At 46.5% G+C, this 26,480-nt stretch overlaps 1 protein-coding gene across 1 annotated transcript in view; it reads left to right on the top strand.

Moving 5' to 3' along the window:
• Positions 1–26,480, top strand: part of LOC134477101 (uncharacterized) — a 33,065-nt gene that overhangs the window by 5,832 nt on the left and 753 nt on the right. Inside the window, exons 3-8 of the mRNA XM_063254071.1 lie at positions 261–633; positions 1,970–2,160; positions 3,117–3,244; positions 3,435–3,709; positions 13,526–13,582; positions 17,620–17,645. Coding sequence (XP_063110141.1) covers positions 261–633; positions 1,970–2,160; positions 3,117–3,244; positions 3,435–3,709; positions 13,526–13,582; positions 17,620–17,645 — 1,050 coding nt within the window. The remainder of the gene's footprint in view (positions 1–260; positions 634–1,969; positions 2,161–3,116; positions 3,245–3,434; positions 3,710–13,525; positions 13,583–17,619; positions 17,646–26,480) is intronic.

Below are 26,480 nucleotides of genomic sequence, written 5' to 3'. Positions count from 1 at the left end.
TGCGTCCTGAGAGGGAATGGACCTTTGGATGGAAAAGCACACTTCCCCTGTGCCTGCCACATTTGAGTAATTACATATGTGTACATTGAAATTTCAAGTGTATCAAACTGTAACATGACACACAGCTTTCTAGTTCACCTGCGGTCTCTAAGGAGCACAAGGATATACTTCACTGTGAAAACAAAGAGGTCTAGGGTCTTCATATCAGAGGGGAGCTCAGCCTGTGGACCCCAGCTCATGATCTCACTTCCTGGTGACAGTTGCAAAGAGAACTTGGAACCCTCTAGTCACCAGGCACCACAGCCTAGCGACAGCTACCTCGAGGTCACTTGCCTGACAGTCATGGCAAGCATGCTGTCCTGCTGGCCCAGGTGTGGAGGCAGCAAGCGCAGGAGCCCGCGCAAGGAAAGTACGTGGATGAGACTACGGCGATGGATCCCTCCATCCAGAGGACTCAAGAAGCTCAGAAGGAACTGCCCAACTGGCATGGGCAGCACAGGGCTGGTGTGCCCTGACCCAGTGCCTATGGAGCCTGAGGAAAGAGGGAGCCCAGGGCAGGTCTCCTTTGACCTGATTCCCATATACACGGAGACACCGGCTACAGGCCAGCACAATTCAGGTCCAAGGACCTCTGTGAGTCCCCTGCACAATTAATGCCCTTGGTCCTCACTGTGTGTGTGTGTTTGTGTGTGTATGTGTGTGTGTGTGTGTGTGTGCGTGTCTGTGCTGTGGGTGTTGAGCTCTGGGTGCTAAGCCAAGATTCTTCAGGGCAGGAGCTCGAGCAGGGAGGCTGTGGCCCAGGCTCCTGTCACATCCCCACCCATGACAGGGCTGGCAGGAGAAGACCAGTGCCCAGTGGTCATCCATAAACCCATAGCCATCTCCTACTCCTGGGGGAGAATGTGTGACAGAGCTGTTTGTGCATCAGCAGCCCAAGGTCATCTGGGGGAAAACCAGTACCAGCTGTGGTCAAGCAGAGCTTCACACTTCGAGACATCTGCTGGGCACTGACCCACAGAGCTGCACCTAGGACATCGGCCTAGAGCTGGCCACGGGGTCTGTGTGCTGTATGTCTGTGACAGCCACTGGGACCGCACAACAGCATCGGGTGCCACCTGGGGTGTGGTGTGGTGTGGTGTGTGTGTATGTGTGTGTGTGTGTGTGTGTGTGTGTGTGTATGTGTGTGTGTGTGAGATCCGAGGGAACTCTGTACTGTGGCCACAGTAGGAGAGAGAGGACCCTTGGTGACAGACAACACCTTCCTGAAGGACTTTGTGAACAGTGGGCCAGGGTGCTACTTTCAAAGGAATTGGGGAAGCATGTCCCCAACATCCACTTGTGCTCTGTGCAGCCTCCACCATGGGAGGGGAAGGGTCATTGTCATGGTGGTGAGAACATCAGAAAAAGGACACAGGCGCTGTCACATCAATCCTATCATGATTTCATTGTGCCATTCACCTCAGTCTCTCTGGCTCTGGTGTCCATGTGGCACCTGTCAGATATCCAGGACACCTGGGCTAAATGTCCTTCTATAAGGGTGGCAGTGAGCACAGCCTTTCAGCCTTACATGGGGAAGGAAGTTGTGCCTGGCTCCTTCCTGGCCATTTCAACAGAAACAGGAGCAATCTGAGTGATCCATGAATGGACCTGGGGTGCCAGGATGAGCCCCTGTTTCCTCCTCTCTACTGTGGAGGTCTGGGGCTCCTCCTGGACAGCTGCTCTTCCTGGGTGGAGTTACGCTCACCCTCTCCTCAGCTCACAAGCTGTCTGAAAATGCCAGTGTTTGTCAGGGTCCCTTTTGCAATTTAACTTTGAATATGAGGATCACATTTCTCCTGGGGACCTCCTCTACCCCTGCTGGAAAGAGCCACTATGGTCAATTTAGAGTGTGATCAGGGCTTAATCCTCAAGCCTCCCTAGAAATGCAGGGTGGTTCACCAACTTCATGTCCACTCATGTCCCATCACAGAGTGGACGTCAGGCGGACAGGAGCGAGGCTGAGGTCTGCAGAGAACAGGCAGAGGAGGCAGACCCACCATACACCCTATCTGAGCCACCAGAACAGGCCTGGCTGGAGAGTTGCTCCAGCTACTTTGTGGCCTACTTCCCGGACCCCTCAAGGATCAACAACCTGTGCCCACAAGAGGGGATACTGGGACGGTGAGTTCTGCCTTGGTCACTATGACTCCAAATCGGGGGAAGGGGCAAGCACCCCTCTCATCCTGTTAGCAACTCTCAACAGTGGGGTGTTGGAAAAATCAAGTGAAATGGGGTCTCTATCACCAGTATCCTGTCTGGACTTGGCCCTGGGGAAGACTGGCTGACACTTCCAGATGATGCGTTAGCCGTGCTGGGAAGCTTTGCCTCCCGCGCATGGTCCTACACTTAGGGAAAGTGATCCTACTCATTGTACAGGGGACTGCAGAGTCACTCTGTGGCGTTCAGCGTGGTCCAGGCAGGAAACTCTGGAGGATTCAAAGGGCCCAGCCCCACTCACACATCATGGAACAGTCAGTGGGTACGTCAATCCACAAATAGAGCTGAGCACACACTACGTGCAAGCACTTTTCCAGGCACTGACTGTGACTTAATAACTAGATCACATACAAGCCCTGCCATCTGGGAATTACATGCTATGTGGGGCTGGCACAGTCACCCCGGATAGCAGAGCAGGTAGTGGCACGGAGAATTGGACAACACATCCCTACAAGAGCTGAAGCCCAAGGAGAGGCAGGGAAGGAAACACGCCTGCTCTCCCCTGGTCTTCACATGTTTATGGAGCAGCAGCCCAGTGCCCTTGAGTGCAATCACACAGCAGATTCCAGTCTCTGTCCCCATGGAGTTGACAGTTGGGATGGGCTGAGGAACAGTGCATCAGCTGCCCTGAAGAAGGCAGAAATGGTAACACCACGGGACAAGAGCTCCCTCATGTAGGATCTCTGTCAGGTGCTCAGGACTATTTGAGACAGGTTTGCCCCATGAGGGTGTGGAGAGGGCGGGTTGGACCATGCACACACTGGACTAGAGACCTCTGTGTCCATTGCCACAGGTGCCTGAGCAGGGAGCCTGGGAGGCAAGACCAGGCTTCTCACTGTGCTGCTACCCAACTTTCCCAGGTCCATGTCTGATGTCGTTGATACCTCTCTGGAGGTGGACTTGCAGGTGGATCCCCCAGCTGAAGCCCTGGACCAAGCCGAGGATATTGAGCCCACCGAGACAGAGGCCAAGCATGAGGAGGACTGGGGTATGGGGCTGTGGGCATGTGGGGAGGGGATGGGCCTTTGAAAACTGAGACCCTCAGGACACAGTGGCAGCTGCAGTCTGGAGGACTCCCCAGGGGAAGCTTTGTGCACAGAGCTGTCGCTGACATGTGGTGGGAAGGTTTTGCCCCAGGAAGGAACGTGGGCATTTGCTGAGCTTTTCTCTTCTGGCAGCTGGAGGGTCAGATCCAGACAAAGCTGAAGGACTACCTGTAGAGCCCACAGAGGCTCCAGCTGCAGATCCACGCCCAGCTGTGATAGCAGAGGAGGAAGCAGGACCAGAAAACCCCTGGGCACCAGCTGCAGGGCAGGGGAGCCTGGTGGCTCCACAGCAGGGCTCAGCTCCTGTGCTCCCTCTAGGGCCAGCTCCTGCCCCACCCCTGCCCTTCCCCCCAATTACAAAGGAGTCCCTCTTAGCCTATGTCTTTGCCCTGGTATTCTGGATATACGTAAACAACTGGGTGATTTTCAAATAAAATGTAAGCTTGTCGTTAAGCTTAAACAATCAGCATGGTGGCGTGAAATGCATTCTTGGTGTTTGTACCCTGGACACCACTATCCAGGGCTAGAGCCTGCCCCTCAGTGCTGGGCCTGCTTCTAGTCCCTGGGCCCTACTTGTGTTAGGTCCCCATGATTTACCAAGTCCTCAACTTTTTACTGTGGTGCAATCAGAGTACTCTTTGGCCACAGAATGCTGGAACAGACTGATAAAGCTTGTCTTCTGTAGAAGGGAAAATTCTAGATAGATCATTTCCCGTTTCCATTCATCCATTCAGTAAGTCATCCAGTTCTTTTTGCCTGACAAAAAAACCTTTACTGTCATAAAATAACGTGTGCAATGTGAGTGAAAGATGAAGGGAAAGCCACAGCCACAGTCATTCCAAGAAGCACAGTGACTGCCCCCCAAGGTCTTCCATGTTTCCTGTCTTCACCTCAGGGCTCAATCAGGCCTGTGCATGCCTGCTGCCTGGTGAGGAGTGTGTTAGGCCTCAGCTCTTCTGTCCCTTCAGGGAGGCACTGAGCACATGGGGACTGGATGTCAGGACCACTCAGTGAAGAGTTCAGGGCGGTGCTGAATCCTGCAGTGTCAGGAGGAATCCCTGAGGAAAAGTGAGTTCCAAATGCACTGGACAGGGGGTCAGATAGTACGTGCCTGTAATCTCAGCACTTCTGAGGCTGAAGCAGGAGATTGTTGCCAATGTGGAGCCAGACTAGGCTACAAGTGAGCTCAAGGTGAGCCTGAGCTGCATAGCAAGACTTTGTTTCAAAATGACAAAAACAATATCGAATAAAAAAATCTAGCAGCAGCAGAGGAAGATCCAGACTTTTGACCTGGGTCTCTACCTCGGGGATTCAGCCCAAGCTACGGACATGCTGCTCAATTTATTAAGAAGCTGCCTGAGCCAAACAGGGATCCCCGCTGTCTCTGAGTCACACTGGGAGCCATGACTCTAGTTTCCCAGGCTAAAAGAGAAATAGAGGTGAGGGTGTTGCAGGCCTCAGAATGGGGTGCAGCAGGGGCGGGGCACCCTGAGAGGAAACAGCCAGACTAGGCTTCTAAGGAAGGCTCATAAGGAGAGCTGGTGAGTGAGGCTGAGAGCTGGCCCAGGGTTCCAGAAACCACAGGTGAGGCTCAAATTCACCTGGAAGACCTGAAATTGATGAAATCAGTGTGCAGGAGGAGCCAGCCTGGCTTTCCCCTCAGACCTGTGAGCCCTGGCTGCTGTCCTGAGGACCCTAGGAGGCTGGACTCTGCTAGTGTGCAGGTACACTGCTCAGCACTAGGCAGGTGGACCTTGTCCTACTCTCAGGGGATCCAGGAAGACAGGGGCTTCGGAAACACAGAGGAGAGAAGGTGAGGCCTTGTCCCAGTCCACCCATCCCAGCGGGCTGTGCCTTTGGTGACACATGGCTCTTCAGAGAGGCCATGAAGATCCCTCAGTGACTGGTTACCTGTGGGCCTGCGAATCCTTGACCAATGGTGCAATGGGCCAGGCTGTGATCAGCAGCTTGAATCCTGCCAGCCCCCTGTCTGTGCTTTAGTGGCCAATGTGTCTCTGGCCTGCACTCATCTCTCTGAAGCCTTAGGGAAGTCCCAGTGGTCCCCTCCATGCCAGCCTGAAACCCCAGCACCTCTGGTTAGGATACTCTAGTGGCCTGCTTTGGCCAAGCAACAGCCATCTAGACAGACCCAAGTTCCCCTCACCCAGAATACACTATCCAGCCTTTCCCATGACACCCCAGACACTCCACACAGGGTCCCACCCGAGGCGCCGCCTCAGAGTCACAGCAGCACTTTGTGCCCTGATCTATCTGTAAGTAATTGTTTAACACGCTGAATATGCTGAATATGTCTGAGCCCCTCTTGAAACTGTTCCTCAGAAGGGCAGAACAAATTTGGTTTGCCATGCTGATTTCTTCATGGAGAGTAAATGGAGAGTGTGGTGGATCACTTTCCATGTTTCTACCCCAGTTATTCTTAGAGGTTGTTTGAAGATTATTGCCCTCACAGACATACCACACTCTCCATGGACTTTGTGCCAAAAGTCTTCTTGCATAGAACACCATGAATCTGGGATCAGTAGGCTGCATAGTACCAAAGTTTCAGAACTCAGTATTTTTAATGGTGTTCTAAGAGGTTACCCCAGTTTTATGCTAGATGCACTGATTCATAACAAGCTTGTCAGACATACCCACATATATGTGGTGAAATGGTGAGGCCCTGATACAGGCAACCAACGTATATGAGCAGTGGTAGAGTGGCCAGGGTTGGAATTTCACATTCAAGGAACAGGTAAGGGTAGTCACAGAGCAAAATAGAGAACCTATGGAGTCAAGGGTATAGAGGCATGAATTTCAAGAGAGTTGCAAGGCATAATCGTCACATGTGTGTCTGGTACACACTATGCATGGACATTGTCCCTCAAGAGCCACACAAAAAAGGTGGTCTTTGAGCATTATCCCTTATTATATCGAAGTTAACTGATTAACTCCATATGGATCAAAACCCACAATGTAAAGCATAATGCAGTACTTGTTTGTTATGTACAGATATGAAATGGCACCGAAAGGCGCATGTGTTTGGAGGCTAATTGGATCATGTAAACCCTGTATTTGTCACTAAGTTCAACCTTGATGAGGCCCTTGTGTAAATGTATTATCAGGAGGTGGGACTTTGATGGAGGTGGGTCATTTGGTCATTGTGCTTGAGATCTATGAGCTACTATGCTTGTCCCCGAGTCATCCCCCCTTTCTGTGCTTCTGGCTGCCATGAGGTCAGCAGCCTTGCAAGACACCACTTCTGCCATGTCACTTCTGCCTTAGGGTGAACATGGACCTGCTCTCTGAATCTGTGAACCCTTATAAACCTGTCTACCTTTAAACTGTGGTGTCCAATACTGTGGCCCAGCCATGGGAAACTAAGTAATACATGTTTCCATGGTATAAATTTTTGGACTGAAGTGTTAGTGGGACATTTCCTACAGAAAATATTATGAAAGGTACCATGGAGGAGCAACATAGGGGCCTTAGTTTCCATCAAAATTTAGAACATCTGCTTCAAAGACTTTGTTGCAAGAATGAAAACACAGGGCACAGAATGGGATAAAATATGTGGGAGTCCCACTTCTGATAACACTTCTTTCTGTTTTATAAAAGAAAAATAAGAAAACAACAATGAGAACAGCTTTACAAATTGAGAGCACAGCCGCCTGGTTTGGAAAAGATATTTCAGCATGGAACACATGCAGACTTATCACAAAAAGTTTCCTTAACATAATCAGTTCTCAGCTACGTGACACTGCAGTCTACTCTTTAGCTGAACATACCACTCTGCCCTTTGAAGAGGGAAAATTAAACTGTGGTCACACAGGTGTTGGCAAGGAAGTGTAGGAATCAGCACCCTTCAACCTTACTATTAGGAGAATCACTTCCGGGAGCATTTCGCAGTTTATTTTAGAGTTCAACTCTGAACTCTCCTGCGCCTCTCCCCATCCAATCCACGATGTGCTCATACAGACACTTTTACAAGCTCATACGCATCAGCTTGTTTTCAATAACTCAAAACTACAAAAAACATTAGTGAAAAACTGAAGGAATAAACAAACGGCCAACCAGGTGATGGGATTCTACACAGCATCCATGAACAGATTATGGATTCATCTCAAAATAACTATGCCTGGTGAGAGAAATCAGAGAAGTCACCCAGTATACTGTCCCTGCACACATTTTTAGAAAATGACAGCACATTTGTGACAGAAGTCAGGTCATTCCTTCCTCTGCAGGGTGGAGACTCTCTGGAGGCCATAGCATGGGGACAAACAATGATTTTCTTAAGCAATCACTTCTGCAGAGTTTAGGGAGTGAGAAAAACCACCCAGGTGACTTATCCTTTGAAAATACTACAAAAACTAAATTTTATATAGTTACTTTTGTGGATGCAAGTAGGAGCCCAGGCTTGACTGCCCATCACAATTTATATGTTCAGAGTTCAAACCATTTAAGACCAGTATTCGAGTAAGGGTTGAAAAGACACAATCACTGGAACACCTGAGTTAGTGATAAAGACATGGCTGATTTCCACGATTTTCCTCCTGAGAGAGATAGCCACGACTACTGGGTTAGCACCACTGTGCATGACCACATTAACATTATTTATTTGGAAAGAAAGTGACAATAACATGGAGGGTGTCATGGCAGGACTTACTGAGGCTCATTTGTGAGCAAAGGAGAAGCAATGAAAGCCGCTGATACCAGAGAGGCTTTGAAGTCATGGCCTGAGAAAAGTGTGCTCTTCAGAGCTGAGATAACCTCACCCCTGAGTCCAAGATGGTTAAGTGGTGTTTGCCGATATCTGGGCAGCAAGAGCTCCAGCAGCGAAGCACAGATAGACATGTGGACAGGGAAGCTGGCTGTGCTACACTGCCCTAACGAGTGACAGACTCCATGGAGGTGAGAAGAGGATGAGCTTGTTTGACAGAGCAGCCTCTCCTGGACCTGGACACAAATTGCTACTTGGGAGTTTGTAGATGATTCAGTCCATAATAGGCTGGCTCCAAAGCAGAGTGGCATGTCTGAGGGCATCGCAGAGAAGAAATAGTTCATGGCAGGCTGATGAAAGCAGAAAGCAGCAATACAAAAAAAAGAGAGACAGCGCAGCTGCCCGCCAGTAAGATGAAACGAGGCCAAGATGCGAGACCCCGTTCCACCCTTGTGCAATGCCCTCTCTCACCCGGAGGGCACACTGCAGCTGCCCCACCTGAAGGAGGGAACTGGGCCAAGCTGCAGGAAAATGCTCCGACCTTGCCTGTGACCTTCTTTAGGCCTGGAGAGCACCAGCACTACAGCCACCGCCTGGAGGAGGGAGCAGCCCTGCTGAGGAGGTTTGAAGCCGACCTAGGTCATGGGGGACCCTCTATCAGCCTGGGGAGCTTTACCAACCAAGGAGCTGTGTGGTTACACAACATCCAATCCCCAGGAATGTATGAGATCCTTGCATTAGGGAGTTGGGTGCCTGCTGGCCTTGCAGCCACACTAGATTGGGCTTAGCAGGATTTGTGATTGCCTGGACCATGCCAGGTGGCCTACTTTCCATCAGGAAAGCTTTGCTGCCAGAGGGGAGAGCTGTGTAGCTTGAGTAGGTTTTAGGTCTACCTGAGAGGAGCCTGGCGACTTTCTTTTAATCTGGGGGCTTCACTGCCCAAGGAAGGAGCTACGCTACCAGAGGAGTCCCAGGAGTCCAGGACATAAGAGACAATTGCCAACACGCCCAGGGGAGGCTTTGGAACAACATTTGCAGCACGGAAATATAGGAAAATGGCAAAACGAAAGACCAAAATGCCATCTCAAACATCCAGCCCATCCCAAGAAAGCCTAGCAGCCATGTACATAGAAGAAAATACATGCCATATGCCTGAAATTCCTGAAATAATGGTAACTGAAATAAAGAAGCAACTCCAGGAAGACTTAAAGGTATTCAAACTAGAAATAATCCTTCAAGTAAAAGAAGAAATAATAAAAAGAAAGAAGGAGATGCTGAACATATCTAAAGAAGACACAGTTAAAAATTGGAGGAGCAAAACAAAAAGATAGAAGCCCTGCATTAATAATATAAGAAACAAACAGAATATATAAAGCAGATGCAAAGAGATATACAGGAAAGCAAAATTCCATTGAAAATTGTACAAACCACCTCAATTAATGTGAAACTAGAATTTCAGACCTCGAGGACAAGACTGCAACCAGCGAACAGGAAAGGAAAGATTTTTTGAAAATAACAAGAAATCAGGAAATACCAATTCAACACCTGCAAGATGACGCAAAGGAAAACAACATAAGGTTGATAGGCATAAATGAAAAAGAAGGGAACAACATAAAGGATGTCAAGAGGATATTTAGAGAAGTAATAGCTGAAAATTTCCCAAACACGAGATTGGAATCTGATATCAAGATCAATGAAGCATATAGAACTCCAAATAGCCTTAACCAAAATAAAACTACACCAAGACATATAATGATCACCATCCCAGAAATCGAACAAAAGAATAGAACCCTAAAAGCTGTCAGAGAGAAAAGACAGATCACCTATGAAGGAAAACCTATCAGAATCACCACAGACTTCTCAGCACGAACAATAAAATAAAGAGGGGCATGGAGTGAAGTATTTCAGATCCCAAAGGAAAATGTTTTCCAACCTAGACTTATGTGCCCTGCAAAACTGTCCTTCAAAATCGATGGAGAAATAAGATACTTTCATGACAAAGAATAGACGAAGAACTTCATGATCACCAAGCCAATGCAGCAAAGAATACTGAAACACAGCTTAGATACACTTAGGTAAAAAACACTAAACAAAGCAAACAATTAAGCAGAACACAAAGATAAAGATGCCTCAGCAGAAAGATAACATGTCAGCAATAAACCAATTAATAACAGTTATAACCATTAACATAAATGATCTCAATGCACCAATTAAAAGAAATAGACTGGCAGAATGGATCAAGAAACAAAATCCAACCATGTGCTGTCTACAAGAAACCCATCTAACCCAAAAGGATACTCACAGACTGAAAGTCAAAGGATGGAAAACAATACTCCATTCAACAGGAATCCAAAAAAATCAGGGGTAGCTATTCTGTTTGCAGACAATGTGAACTTCAAGCCAATAATGATCAGAAGGAATAAGGAAGGTCCCTACATACTGGATTGGGGAAACTCCAAGAAGAAGACATAACTATCTTAAATATATATGAACTAAATTCCAGAGCACCCAGTTATATAAAACTAGCATTAACAGAAATGAAAAACTAAATTAGCTGTAACACAATTCTAACAGGAGATCTTAACACACCATTGACACCAATGGACAGATCAACCAGACAGAAAATCAGCAAAGAAATAAAAGAACTGAATCGTACCTGTGAACCAATGGACTTGATAGACATATACAGAGCATTCCACCCAACAACAACAGAATACACATTCTTCTCAGCAGTATATGGGTCATTCTCTAAAACAGACCATATATTAACTCACAGAACATATTTAAATAAATGCAAAAGGGTGGAAATAATCCCTTGCATGCTATCAGATAATAGCACTATGAAATTAGAAATTAAGGATAAAAGATACTGCAAAAATCTCACAAACACATGGAAACTGAATAACACACTCTTGAGTAATCAGTGGGTAACAGAGGAAATTAAAGAAGGAATTAAACAATACCTACAAACAAATGAAAACGTAAATAAAAGTTACCGGAATATGCAGGATATAATGAAAGCTGTCCTCAGAGGAAAATTTATTGCACTGAGTTCCCACATCAGGAAAACAAAATGAAAACAAATAAATAACCTGATGTTACACCTCAAACATCTAGAAAAAGAACAGCAAGCAACTCAAGCCCAAAGCCAAAAGAAGAGAGGAAATTATAAAAATCAGAGCAGAAATCAATGCAATAGAGACTAAAAAAAAAAAAAAAAATCCAAAAAATCAATGAGCCAAAGAGTTGGTTCTTTGAAAGAATAAATAAAATCGATAAGCCCCTAAGTAACCTTATTTTAAAAAGGGAAGAAAAAGCTCAAATTCCTGCAGTAAGGAATGAAAGAGGCAAAATCACTACAGACCTTATAGAAATACAGAAATTCATCAACACCTATTTCGAAAAACTCTACTCTCAAAGGTTTGATAACACAGAGGAAATCGATAGATTCCGAGAAGCATATGAATTACCAAACCTAGTCATGAAGATGTAAAACTGCTGAATAACCCAATTTCAATTAATGAAGTTCAAAATGTAATTGAATCTTTACCTACAAAGAAGAGCCCAGGCCCAAACGGATTCATTGCAGAATTCTACAAGAAATACAAAGAAGACCTAATGCCAACACTCCTCAAACGCATCAATGAAATTGAAATGGAATCAATCCTTCCTAAATCATTCCTAAAAGCAAATATTACTCTAGTACCAAAACCTGAGAAGGACCCAACTGAAAAAGAGAGCTACAGACCAATCGCCCTAATGAACACAGATGCAAAATTCTCAATAAAATATTGGCAAGTAGGATGCAGCAAATCATCAAGAAGATCATACATCATGACCAAGTGGGATTCAGTAAGGCATTCAGGGATGGTTCAATATACGTAAATCAATAAATGTGATACACCATATCAATAGAGACAAAAGTAAGAATCACATGATCATTTCTGTAGAAACAGAAAAAGCTTTAGATGAGGTCCAACATTCATTTAGGATAAGATCCTTGCAGAAAATTGAAATAGATGGTCTTTACTTCAATATAATAAAGCCCGTCTCTGACAAACCAATAGCCAATGTCATACTAAATGGCTAAAAATCGAATGCCTTTACTTTAAAATCAGGCACAAGACTAGGATGTCCCTTATCACCACTCCTATTTAATATAGTACTGGAAATACTAGCCAGAACAATTACACAAGGGAGAGAAATAAAAGGTGTAAAGATAGGAAAAGAAGAAGCCAAATTATCATTATTTGCAGATGACATAATACTCTATATAGAAGATCCCCAAAATTCCATTGAAACACTCCTAGATATAATAAATAAATTCAGTAATGTAGCTGGATACAAAATCAATACTCAAAAACCAATAGCATTCCTATACACTAACAACAAAAGCACAGAGACAGAAATAAGGGAAGCTACACCCTACACACTAGCAACCAAAACAATGAAATAATTAGGAATTACTCTCATGAAAGAAGTGAAAGACCTATACAGGGAAAACTGTAATGCACTGAAAAATGAAATCTAAGATCATCTCAGAACATCGAAAGACATCACTTGCTCATGGATATGAAGAATAAATATTGTGAAAATGGCCATTCTTCCAAAACTTTTATACAGATTCAATGCAATCCTGATAAAAACACCATCAACATACCTCATAGAACTCGAGAAATCACTCATAAAATTCATCTGGAGTGAGAAGAGATCAAGAATAGTAAGGACAGTTCTAAGCCGCAAAGGCAAGGCAGGAGGCATCACAATTCCTGAGTTGAAGTTATACTACAAAGCAACTGTAGTAAAATCAACATGGTACTGGAAGCAAAACACAGCTGAAGATCAGTGGAATAGATTAGAAGATACAACCACAACTACAAACAGGCTCAACACCTTATATTTGATAAAGGGGCCAAACATGTTCACTAGAAGAAGGACAGTCTCTTTAATGAATGGTGTTGGAAAAAGTGGCTCTCTATGTGCCGAAAACTAAAACTAGACCCATGCCTATCACCATGTACTAAAATAAAATCTAAAAGGATCACAGATCTAAATATTAAAACAAAAACACTAAATCTACTGGAAGACAAATTGGGTAAAATCCTTGAAGACATAGGAGTAGGTAGAGAATTCATGAACAGGACTCAAACCGCACTAAATTCCAACATGTTGGGAACTCGGGAGACGGTGTCTGGTTCTCTCCCTGTGTTGCCTGCCACTTGCTCAAACCAATAAAGAATTTTTATTTTTTGGTACCAATGACCAAACTCACAACTTCCCACTTGCCAGGCAGCTGCTTATACTGCTTATAAACTGTTGTGGGCTAAGCCACAGCTCTTCTGTCACCTTATGTATGCACTGAGGATTGACCACAACATACTGCACCCTGTGAATGTGACTTTTATTCCTGGGTTTCTGGCTGAGTTGTAAACACAGGCTCTGCCCTCACCTCTCCCTCTTACTGGCCCTGATGTGCAGAGACCCCATATGCTTTCCCCCCTTTCAGCAATGTGAACTGCAGGGAGAAGAGGAAAAGCCAATCGCAGTAGGACAGAAAGCTAAGGTAGGCAGAAACACTCTAGGCAGTCAATCAGGGCAGAGTTGTCTTGCAGAATATGAGGACGCAACCAATCTGTGGCTGCGGGCACATGTCAAGAAGATGAGGGCCCGGGATATAGCTCACTGAGCCACGCTGGGCTGTAGCCGAGGGCAAGGTTATGAGTTAGATTCCCCCCTCTCTCGAAAGATTAAAATCAAAGTCAGCCAAGCACGTGCTTGCCATTACTGAGGGTGGGGGTGTCTGATACAGTAGCCCCAACACCAGTTCAACATAAGCCTGGGCTACTAAGTGAGTTCAAAATCAGCCTGAACTGCAAAGCCAAACCCCATCTCAAAAGGACTCCCCCCGCCAAAAAAAAGATGTGATCCCAGTACACTTGCTGTGTGACCTGCTTTCCACTGGGTCAGTTTTACCTAAGTGACTATACTTTTTATCTTAGTGGCTGATCATATTTTTGTCCCACACTGCAGCCACCTTGAGATTTTACTCTCTAAATCCTCTTCAGCTCATCAGGAGCTCGTTGTGTGGAGCTCCTGTCTATCAGAAGCCATTCCTGTTTCACATTCCTTTCTGTAATCAGTTTTCCTACTTTTAACCTGTATTGTAACATGAACTCATTGAATTGGACATCCAGCATGTGGAGGGGTACATGTACTGCCCATGTACCTTTTGGGGATCTTCTCTCTTCAGTGAGGCCTGTTCCCTGTACCCCAAGAATACTGCCCAAAGTGCAGAAGCTGCAGGCAGCCCCATGACTGAGACTGTGCCCAGGAAAGCGCCCAGGAGTCACCTGGAGTCACAGAGGAGCACCTGCAGCTCATCATCTGCACCACTGGGTGGCTGTCACAGGCTCCCTCTGGGACCAGCCACACTCTCCTGTCCTTGCCTATGCTGCTAGGCACACTGGGCACCACAACCTACCATACTGGCTACCAAGAAAGGCTCTCCCAGACCCTTCTGGACCTAAAGATGGCAGTGCCTGGGCACACAGACTGGGTTGCTCGGTACAAGTGATGCTGAAGACAGGCTGTGGTTTATAATTCCCACCCTATGCACCAGAAAGGACCTAAGTTTTATTCTACACAATCAATATGCCAACTCCATATCAATGTATTCATAATGTACCACAAATACGAATACAAAGCATAACACATTAAAAACTAAGAGGTAATGAATTTCATACGTTAAAAAAAATTAAAAGTGCGGGAGTTTAGCTCAGTGTCCTGAGTACCTGCTGGCAAATGCGAGGTCCTGAGGTCAATATCCAGCAAAAAAATGAAAAAAAGAATTAAAACAGCAAAGTGAGGCCAACCTGCGCAGACCTGAGACCCTCTCCCCAGCAGCCAGGGTCCCTGAGGCATACACAGCTTGAGGCAAAAAGCTGCAGCTGCCTGAGCCCAGACCACACTGAGAGGATTTCTGAGGCCCATCATGGGGTCACAGGAGTCTGCATTTTCAAAGTACTTTTTTCTGTGTACAACCCCAGTGCAGACATACACAGAGGTTGTGTGCTGACAGTTCTAGAAGGGCTCCTAAAGTTCTGCTCCCCCTTGGGGAGATAAGCAAACCCCTCTCCCAGTGCCTGCAGTTGACTGAGTCATGAAGGAGAAAGTGAACACAGCACTCAGGGAAACCTTCTCATGGAGGCCTCAGGCTCCCCCACCCGCCTTTCACCTGGGCTCAGGCCCCTCATGTCTGGGCCTAAAGTGACAGTTGGAGATGCCCTTTTGTGGGGGATGAGGAGTCACTTTGAAGGCCCTAGCCCCCTCAGGACCTGCAGTAAACAATAGCCCCCGGTATGCGAGACAGAGGCGGGACAGGAATGCCTGTTCTCAGTGGGGATGTTCCCCCATCTCTGAACCCATGCTGTGTGACTTGGCTTTGTTTACAGAGTCATGAGGAAGTGACCGACCACCATTGTGACACTAGCAACAAACATAATTAACAACATTCTTGGGCTAATGAAGTTTCTCCTGGGTTAGAGGGGCTAGAGAACTGATTTTGCTTGTTTGCTTAACTTAAATAAGTTTAGATAAACATTGTAGTCTGTCACATTGTAGCTTGTCACAAAGAATGCTTTTTCACTAGTTAATCGTCTGTGCTCTGTGAGTTGATCCGGTTTACTATATAAGAACACTAAAAATAAAGCACAGCGTGCAGTGCAGTGCGGTGTAGTTGCAATTGCCGTGTTTCTCTGTTTCTTTTCCTCGCGCTGCACCCCCCATGTCCCGATCTGGTGTGTGTGTGCCTCTTCCCGGGGTCCAGAGTGCACTAGACATTCCCAACACCCTTTCACTCCATAACTGCTATCTTCAGGAAAGGCCTGATCTTTCTCCAACTGCAACCCTTCCTCAAGAGGCAGCAGAGATCTGGCTGGTGTGCAGAGGTCAGAGTGGAAATGGTTAGCCAGGGCTTCCAAAGACTCATACCCAACCTGGAAAATACACACAGCATCCCAGGAAGTGTGTGTGGGGAGGACACGTGTGGGACAGAGAAGAATGAGAGGCATCTGAGAGGAAGCTTGTTGTACATGTTAACCACCAGCTCCAGTGCGGCCTTGAGGGAAAACACAGGGAGACCCCACTCTACAGCCTCTCAGGACACAGCCGCCCCTTCTTACTGAGTGCAGATACTTTTCCCTTCCCACTACACTTGTCTTCTCAGCCACAGAGGTCCCGGAAGCAGTGTTCAGGTGAGGAAGCAGGGGTAGCCTGTCCACTTCGTGGCCTGTAGGAAGACAGCCCCAGGACTCAACCCCCTCACATGAGGGCCAGGATTTGAGCCTGAGCCAATTCCATGGGGCCACTGAAAACAGGTTCCTCTGGGACACCCTCTATCCAGATCCTGAAGGACCCAGGGACAGGGCAGTAGCAGGACTGATCATCATGTCCAGAACTTATGACAGAGCCACATAGTCCCAGGCATGAAAGTATCTGGTCTCCAGACGGGGAGAATGATGCGTAACTATTATGTTTGTGTCTGAAGTCTCTGGTGGTCACATATGGAGACTTTTCAGAGGTGACTAGATCTAAATTTGGTGTAATGCTGGGGTTGCTTCACCATGCAATGCTGGGATTAGGGGTGTGAGGGCAGGTAAGCTGGGCAAGGCACAAGGGACACAAAGAGCTGTGGTGTGATGAAACCTCTACCAACCATGAGCTGAAATAAACCCCCCTTTAACTTTCAGGATTTTGTCTGAAGTGCAAGAAAAGTAACTGAGACAAGGCTCAGAGGGCTGAGCTTGCCCTCCCACACAGATTGGTGCTGGGTAATGCTCACATCCCTTTCTGCTGATGTGTGGTCCAGAAGCGAAGGCCCCTTGCACACTCAGTCACACACAATCCAGTGCTCCCTGGCCAGGTGTTGTTCTGCCTGTTCCATGGAAGCCAGTTCCACATGACTAGAACCCACCTGATTCCTGCCAGACAGGAGGATCCACACTCTTCAGCCCAACTGTCCACATGATCTGGCATCACACTGGGACCCAGTGCCAGTCATTGGGTTGCTATAGAGTCTTGGGTCACCAGGTTGACATCAACATCCAGTTCTGATCAGCATGGCTTCTGGAGAACACTTGGTCCTAGGAGCTGCCTGAGGCCATCATAAGCCAAGAGCTGGGGCTCCTGGTGGCCTCAAACTCAGGCCATGGACCAAGGACAAAGAATGTTGCTTCAAGCTTGGTCTGGATGACAAGCCAGCCATCCTATAAGTACTGGTTTTTCCTGGGGCCAGAAAGGGACTGAGGGCGTACAGTGCTCAGCCCTGTGCAGTACAGGGCCAGCTATGCGCAGTGGAAAGGACATGGGAGGACAGAGACAGAAGGAGAGATGTGTGGATGGGGAGGGCATGACAGATGAAGAAAGGAAGATGAAGAAAGAAAAAGTCACTGCCCTGAACACATTTCGAGCCCTGAATTTTACAACCGCCTAGGTGCTTGCTGTCACCAGAGACCAGGGATCCTTGGACACTGGGAAGCTGCAGATGCAGAGTCTCCTCCTCTTGTGATCGCACCTCTAGGCTTGGGATGTTTATTCGTCTAGGAAGGAGCTGAAAAAGGGTTAGACAGGTAAGGAAAGAACAGGGAAGGATAGTATGGGCCTGTGTCCTGGGTAGATGGCAGCCAGACACAACCTGTGGCTCCCCATATGCCCCACTGTGCTGGCAGGGAAACCTTGAGCTCCTGCCTCTCTAACAGAATGCCAGGAGCCAGAAACTTCCTTGATCACCACAAGAGGGCCACAATGACAGCCCCACACCCCAGAGCCCCAAAGCATCAAAGGAGCCTGCACCCTGTATGGGCGCCACAGCCCAGCTCCTGGCCTTGTGCCCCACAGGCCCTTGCAGTGTCAGCTGAAACAAGGCACCGCATGGGGAGAATGACCTGCAGACAGACTCCTCAGGAGCCAGCTTCTGCAGGGGTTGTGCTGGGCCTGGGGCCTCCCTCACTGACCCTGATGGATCCTGTGCCTTAGTTTACCACGTATTGTCCCAAGATAAAATCACACCCACAAGCTCAGGAAATCTGGGAGGAGATCATACCTACTAAAAGGGCTACAGTGTGTAAAAACAGGGCCAAGAGACACTTTTTATTATCTTCCACACACCTGGGAATGATACCCATCAGGTCACAGTCAGTCCTGCCTGGTCACTAGGATGGGATGAGTGCCTGGGGTGAGGGCACAGGGCCTTTGGGGCTATGGGCCACTGAAGTCCTCTGTATCTACCACATGGTCATTGCCAGGGAGTTTGTTAGAGTAGGCCAAGTGTAGCAAGATGCCAAACAGGACGGAAGTCAAGTACAACTGCTCTGCCCTCTACCTTCCAGGGTCCCACAGGAGACATTGTGTAGTGCAGTTAGCTGCTGGGCAGGAAGTGATAGAGTGAAGCACCCATGTTTCCTGGGGAGGGTGAAGCAACCCTGCTGACTGCTGACACCCCTCATGTTGTCTGTTGCTTTCAGATGAGTTCCTTCAGGGGACCAGAGGTAATGGCCTCACAGCACCCCCTGATGCACAGCCCCTCTTCTAGGTGACGGAGACTAAACTTTGCTTGTTATAATCACATTGCAAACCAGGCATGGCTGTGCACATCCCTCATTCCAACACCACAGGATGCTGAAAAGTTACAATAAAAGAGAAAGGAAGCCATACCAGGCAACTAAGCAACTTGGTGAGACCCCTTCCCAAAATGTATACTAATGGGCGGGGGCTGAGGGCAAGGGGCTATTGATCTAGCACAGTGCAAAGGCCCTGGGTTTAATTCCCTACATTGACCAAAAAGCCACAAAAACGTGATAATGCTGTGCTCTCTGCTGAGATGTGTTTCATCTTCCATTTTTGATTATGTGGTGGATAAAAGAGCCTTATCTGCACTGTAATATCATGTGATAGGAATGCACCCACCTTTGTAGTTGAGGGAAGGTCTTCCCTATATGTTGGTACATTTGTTTGCTTGGGTTTTTTGTTTGTTTTGAGACAGTCTTGCTTATAGCTCAGGCTGGGCTCGAACGAATGGCAATTCTCTTGCATGTTTCTCAAGTTCTGGGTTACAGGCATGCTCCATTACACTCAGCAATCTTTCCACCATGAAGGTAGCAATTCTTTCCCATGAAATGCAGCTGCCTCCTGTCTTGGGGAAACACTGCTTTGACAGTCATCCCTGGAGTGCTCTTTACCTGCGCTACTCAAAAAGCTTTTCTCACTCATCTGTCCCCTGGTGGTGAACACTGGCTCTGAATTCATGAAGGACCAAACTCAATGTTGTTTCTATACAAAGGTTCATAACCAAATCAAAAAGCAAAGGATTTGGAAATGAGGTGGGCTGGTGAAGGGTGGGCAAGGTTATCAAGCCCAATATGGAAACAAGTCTGCCATTACCTTCTCTCTCCTCAGCTGAGGAGAATGGCCCAGGAGGACACTGCCTGCAGGAAGGGGGAGCAGCCAGAGGCCTGGATTTCTGAAGACCCAGGCAGATGCCAGCCTTAGGTGGCTGTGCTCACAGTTATTTCCTTGCCAGGCATGAGGTGCCTTGGGCACCAGTTCAAGTAATGGGTGCCCGCTGGAAGAGCACAGTGCAGGAAATACATCTGCTCCTTTCCCTGAGTCCTTAGCTGGCTGAACGTGAAAGGCAGGTTCCCCAGGACACCTGCTGTGCCACTGTGTCTGTGCACATGGACCAGAGCAGGAAGCTAGAGTGCCACCTGGGGAGATGCTCCACCTCCTGCTCAGGCCTTGGCCACCAGCTTGCATTTGCATACCCTTGACCTCAGGAACCCCCATTGCTACCTGACACTGGAAGTCCAGTGCAGGTAACAGATCCCTTAGGCCACAGGTCATGAGCATTTGGAGCAAAAGTGGTCCCATTGGTCCCTATGAGGTCATCACAGGGAAGGCAGGGAAAAGCAGGCCTGGAATCCTCAGTTGACACACAAGTATCCCCCTGTAGTGTCCAGCCTCTCTCATTTGCCATGAAATGGGACCCCAGAGAGGGGAGACACAAACTCCAAGAATGTTCTCTGTGCTTAGCACCTGGGAGCCATAATGGCAGTGGTGCAGGCTTTGGCTCCTCTGCTCAGCAGAGCCTTTTCTGAGACTGCAGGACACAGGTTCATTCCCATCCTCCCTGGCTTTGGTCCTTGCCTCTCTCGGTGGTTCACATGCCACTATAGGTGCCACATGCAAGTGTCTGTAACCAACTGGGTAAAACAGCAGAAAGCAACCTGGCCCTGAGGGGTACTGCTCCTTCCCCAGCACAGTTTGCACTGATGCCCTGGCCCACTGGATGTGACCCCACCCCTTGCCTGTGGAACTTCTCCTGTCTGCTGCTATGCTCAGGCTCTTCTGTGACCTTGTCCTGCATATTTTCCTGGGCACCAATAATTCCTTCATGGCCTTGGCCATTATCATGGGCACACTGTGGTTGGTCACCAATCTGAGTTTCCAAGAGGTCAAGGCCTTGATGAACACAGGTGGTGCTTGGGCCACTGCCCCTCAAGGCCCCTTCCTGTGACCATGAGATAAGGTTGTTTTCTTGTTAGAAAAGCAAGTCTATGAGTGGAGGAAGAAGCCAGTGCCCTGCTCCCACTATCATGCTGCCTGCTGCTATCCTTTCCTTGTGGGAAGCACAAAGCCCACTGCCTGAATGGACTCTTATTACTGATGGTCACCCCCAAGCATCTCCTGGGTCAAACTCTGGCAGCAGCATTCTCTGGAGTCCTGAGCATCCCAGACTCTGAGAATCATGTGAAGGATGTGGCAATCTCGGGTCCTAGTGGTCTCACAGGTCAAGGTGGTGGTCCCAGGGAACAAAGGCCTGGAGGGAACAAAGGCCTTGAAACACAAGCCCAAGCCTCCATCTGCACCTTGCCCACTCTGGTCCTTAGGGCCCTGATAGGTGGTCTCCATGGGTGCTGGAATGTCGGAGCTACTCAGTGAAGAGTTCACTGTTCAACTGAATTGTGCAAATTCAGCAGGGATTTCTGAGGAAATGTGAGTTGCAAATGCACTGACAGTAAAGAACTACTCAGAGGACCCTGACTGCAGTTTCCCTTCAGTAAGAGAAATAGAGGTGAAGGTGTTGCATGCCTCTAATGGACAGCAGGGTGATGTACTCACAGAGGGGACAGCCATCCTAGGGCTCTGAAGAAAGCCCATGTGGGGATCTGGTGAGTGAGTCTGAGCTGGCCTTGGGTTCTGGGAACCACAGGTGAGGATCAGTTCCACTTGGGGAGGGTGGGGTTCACAAGATCAGATCCCAGGAAGGGCCAGCCTGGCTTCTGCATCAGACCTGTGAGTGCTAGGTGCTGTCCTGAAAACTTTTGGGGACCTGCGCCCTGCTTGGTCCTTAGCAGGTGTGTCTTGTCCTACTGTCACAGGATCTGGGAAGACAGGGGCAACTAGGAAGCACAGAGAGAAGGTGAGTCCTTGTCCCAGTCCATCCATCCCAGCAGGCTGTGGCTTTGGGGACACACATGGCTCATCAGAGCGGCCATGAAGACCCTTTGGTGACTGGCTGCCTGTGTGACTGGGTGTCCCTGACCAAGGGTGCTATGGGCGAGTCAATGAGCAGGACTGTGATCTTTCCCAGTCCTGTTGCAGAGCCCACACTGCAGCTCAGGGCACTGCTTGTGCTTCCAGAGGCCAGTGTGTCCCTGCAATACACTCATTTCTGTGAGGCCTTAGGGGAGTCCTGATGGTCTCCTCTATGCCCACCTGACAGCCTAGCACCTCTGCTTTAGGTGTCCTTGACACACTAACAAAGAAACACAGGCAGAGTAGATCAGGAGGTAGGTTCCATCCAATGCTCTGTAGAGGAATTATAATTAACCTGAAACAGGGTTTATGGACCAAAAATCAAATATGAGAAAACAATGCTCTATTGGACAGGGACGCAGCAAGAAATAGGGGCAACTCGACCAGCACCTGCAGAGAGGTCGGAAAGACATGATACTTTGATGCAGTAGAGAACTACTCAGCTATAATGAAGCAAAACCTTGAGACTTTTGTAGGTAAAGAAATACAACTTGAGATCCAGTCCAGGAGTGAGAAGGTTCAGAACCACTTAGGTAAATAGCAGGTTGCCCCTCTAATCTAAAAATTGAGGGAGTTGGTGGGACCCAAAATGTGCAGTGCACTAGGTGGGAGTGAGAGGGGAGGAATAGTCTACAAAAGGAAGGCAGAGGACATTGTATATAATAGTGTATCAGGATTTAACACCCACATTACTCTCACCACTCTGTTTAGATGGATAAGACTCTATTCCAGTTTGTCTACTTGTACTAGATTTGAAGGCACAGACAACTATCCTGAAAATAGCAGGATACAGTACGGTAATGATTCTTAGTTTCCTATTAACTTAACCTGAAGCCCTGTATAACTTACACTGTCTTATTATGACTGATCTTATTTGAATCTGTCTTGTTAGACTGCTATTTTGTATTGACTTATTTTATTTGAATCTGTTGTAAATCATAGTATCAAGTCTGAGAGTAGAGGCAGCTACACTGGAGATGACAAGATTCCCTAAATACTCACTCTGGTTTGACTATTACCTGCTCTTAAAGTATTACAATGTCTCCAATATTTCATTTTTATTAATATTGTTATATGACAAGATTCCCTAAATACTCACTCTGGTTTGACTATTACCTGCTCTTAAAGTATTACAATGTCTCCAATATTTCATTTTTATTAATATTGTTATATACTGCTATATTCAATTATACTATGCCTGATGATATAGACAATTCCATTGAAGATAACAAGAGATATCATAGTTACCATTGTAGATTACCTTACATTGAGGTTTTATACGACTTTTTTGTTTGATATTTTTCTAGGAATTTGTTTTGTCTTGCTTTGTTGTTTTTATCCTGTACTACAGAAAAGATAGATATACATGTAGAGACTCATGCATGCCTAGAACTTATAAACAGTTTATGAAAATATTATCTAACACATGATAAAAAAAAAAGAGACACGAAGGTACCCATTGGTGAATCTGTAGCATCATGATGTAATGTCCAGCAATACTATTATTCTTTGTTCAGAGTGATTTTAGCCTGTTTTGTTTTGTTTAATTTTAACATACATGAAGGTATGGACAGCTATTTTGAAGAGAATGAGAGACATTATGACAGCCATTGTTGACTTCCCTATTGTCTGATCTTGAAGACCTAAAATGCCTTCACCATCCTGTTTGGATCAGTTTTATACTAGTTTGTTTTGTATGAATTCATTGTATGTGAAGATGTGGACAAGTATTTGGAAGAAAACTAGAGACAATGTGATAGATAGTGAAGATCTCTGGTTGTCTTGTTTTGAAATTTATGCCTCTTACATTACTTTCTTATGTTCTCTCTTGTTGTGTTTAATTTTATCCCCTTCCAACTTTAAAAAAAAAAAACACTAAAACTGAAGATTCTGGTTGACCTACACCAGGGGATCACCAATTCAAGCCAGACTGGCCAACTCAGTGACATAAAAGACGTTGTCTAAAAATTTAAAAGGGCTGAGGATGTAGCCTAGTGCAAAGGTTCTGGGTTCAACTCTCAGTACCATAAAACCGAACAAACCAGACAAACAAGACTGGAGATAGAGCTAGAGGTTAGAGAGCTTGCCTCGGGGCCCCAGACTCTTAAGTTTGCAGATTCTGGACATTTCATGTGAAGGAATCATTCAGTGCTCGGGTCTTTATGTCCGGGTTCTTCACTGGGTATGTGTTTAAGTTTGTCCACGTTGTAGGACGAATCTGGATTTCAGTCATCCTTCTTGCTGAAGATTTTGCTATACTATATTTCTGTCTATCGCCTGTCTTACGTTTATATTGTATCATTTATTTTCAGAATTTTTTGGAGACAGGCCCTTACTGTGTAGTTCAGGCAGTCCTTGAACTCACTCTGCAGCCCAGATTGGCCTTGAGAACTCATGGTGATCCTTCTGCTTCAGCCTCCTGAGTGCTGGAAGTAGGTGTGTACCCCCAAACCCGGCTGCAGTTTCTTCTTTCTTTCTTTCTTTCTTTCTTTCTTTCTTTCTTTCTTTCTTTCTTTCTTTTTCTTTTTTCTGAGATAGGATCTCGCTACGCTGTTCAGGCTGGCCTTGAGCTTTCTTTGTAGCCTAGGCTGGTCTAGAACTTGCAAGGATCCTTCTGCCTCAGCCTCCAGAGTGCTGGGAATACAGGTGTGCCATCATGTCCTCTTTGGCTATGTTTCTACTTTAAAGCCAAAACAGTTTAGTTTTTCCACGCTGGCACCTGGATCTTACTTGTTTTTTTTTAAAGCAACTCTTAAGTCATTGATAGTAGATAATTTGAAGAATGGAGTCCAAACCAGGTATAGTGGCCGTATCTGTAATCTCAACACTCCAAGCAGCCTGAGGTAGGATGGTAACTTCAAGCCAGGCTGGAAACTCAGTAACCTAATGAGAATGTATCTCAAAATTAAAAAAAAAAAATACTGTGATGAGTGTAACTATTAAGTACTGCAAACACATACCAATACAAATAAAAAGTTAAATAACAGCTGAGGTTGTAGCTCAGTGTGAAGGCTCTGGGTTTGATCACCAGTACTGAAATACAGGGCTCAATGATCCAGTGTCTGCCTGGAAAGCACAAGGCCCCAAGTTTGATTCCCAGCACCACCACCAAAAAACAACAACAAAAATAAGTAAATAAATAAAATCATACATACATAAGTAGCTTGGCACGAAGGCCCACAACTATGATCCCAGCACTCAGGAGCCTCTGGCAGGATTGCTGTGAATTCGAAGCCAGCCTGGGCCCCATGATGAATTCAAAGACAGCCTGAATTATATAGCAAAACCCTGTCTCAAAAAACCAGGTAAATAAATAAAAGAAGTAAAGAAAGGTAGATTGTAGCTCAGCACAAAACCTGTTTATTCAATCCCTAGTATCATAAGAGAACTAATAGAATATGAAAATACCTTCCAATTACCAAAAATTGTCTCTGCCTCCATGTTTCAAAGCTAATGCTTATCCCTTGTGTTAATGCGTAGATTGCGTCTAAAAAGTGGCTTGCCAACTAAATGTTACAGGGTTCAGGTTGTTGGCCTCTTCTTCTGGAGGTGGATTCCAGGTTCTTCTCATCTTGAAGGTAGAATTAAACAAATGAATCAAAAAGCAGTGGCAAAGTTTATTCAAGTACATAGAAGTGAAGAGGGGGAGAGAAACTGGCTCTGCAGAGCAAGTGTGGACAGAGTAAACATAAAAAGATGGTGAGAACAAAGATAAAAGTTCATGTTGCATCTGGGAAACATAGCATGGGCTATCAGGGAAAGTTATGATAGCAAGCTCTCCAATGGCATTGATGAATCCTTTTATGTGGTCCAAATTTTGAGGAAATGCATGAGAACTTCTGCATACAGTTCCTGAGATGCCCTACTGGGATCCTGCTAAGCAGGCCAAAGTCAGGTCTAGACCATCCTACTGAAAACTCAGGTAAACTCTCAGGAGATGTCCACCTGCAGGACTTTGGGAATAGTTCCGTGGATGTGTCTGGTGGCTAACAGGTGACACCTACTTCCCTAGCCAGCTTTTGGCACATGCTAATCTCCTAGCACATTAGTGCACCCATGCTTAAGGTCTGAGATGTTTCAAACTTTATTTTCATAGAATATGACCTGTAGTCCACCTTGTGAGTTCCCATGTTTTCCCCACGTTGAACCCGTCTCACCTTGTGTTTTTGTTATGTCTCCCATCTCAGAGACAGCACAATCATCATGGCAACAGTTCAAAGCTGTGACCTGATAATGCCTAACTCCTTCTTCCCAGAGGCCCCTATAGCTTCTTCCTTCAAAAGTCTCCCAAAACTCAGGCATGTAAAGGTTTTCCCAATCCTCTGCACACTCACAAAATAAATCAGCTCACATCAGTCTCCAGATCCTACCCCCATCTGAGGCTATATCAGGCAGAACCTGCCCTTTGTCTGCAGGGAGAGCTGCCACAGGCTTCTCTGTGGTGACTCCTTCCATTCCTCACGCCCCATTAAACTCTTTTCTTATCTACTTGCCTCCTCTCTTTAATAGTGTGTTGCTCTAGATTGAGTACAAATCACTCACTCAGTTTTACTCTATAAAAGTCCCTAAAGGGACAGTCTTTCACAACCTCCTGGGGACCCCCTTCTCTCTCTCAGACAGAAGCTTTCTTTCTCTCAATAAATACATTCTGCTCTTAACTTCCATTGTTTCTAAAATTCATTCTCTGCTTTTAGAGAATACGAACTCATACTGGGACACATAGTAGGTTGGGAGTTTTGTTCCCCTGTATCACTGCAACACCAGGCTTTCCCAGAACCGTCTTAGTACCGCACAGCACTTGATGGATCTATTTGTGTACTCTTGTGCATCCTAAGTTCCTGTAGGCTGGAGACCAAGCCCACTTTATTTTT

This window comes from Cavia porcellus, unplaced genomic scaffold (assembly GCF_034190915.1).
Source record: "Cavia porcellus strain 051 isolate PalLab524CR breed Dunkin Hartley unplaced genomic scaffold, mCavPor4.1 scaffold_7, whole genome shotgun sequence".
Classification (NCBI taxonomy): domain Eukaryota; kingdom Metazoa; phylum Chordata; class Mammalia; order Rodentia; family Caviidae; genus Cavia; species Cavia porcellus.
The sequence above is the reverse complement of the archived record's forward strand: the minus strand, read 5'-3'. Positions and strand labels throughout refer to the sequence as shown.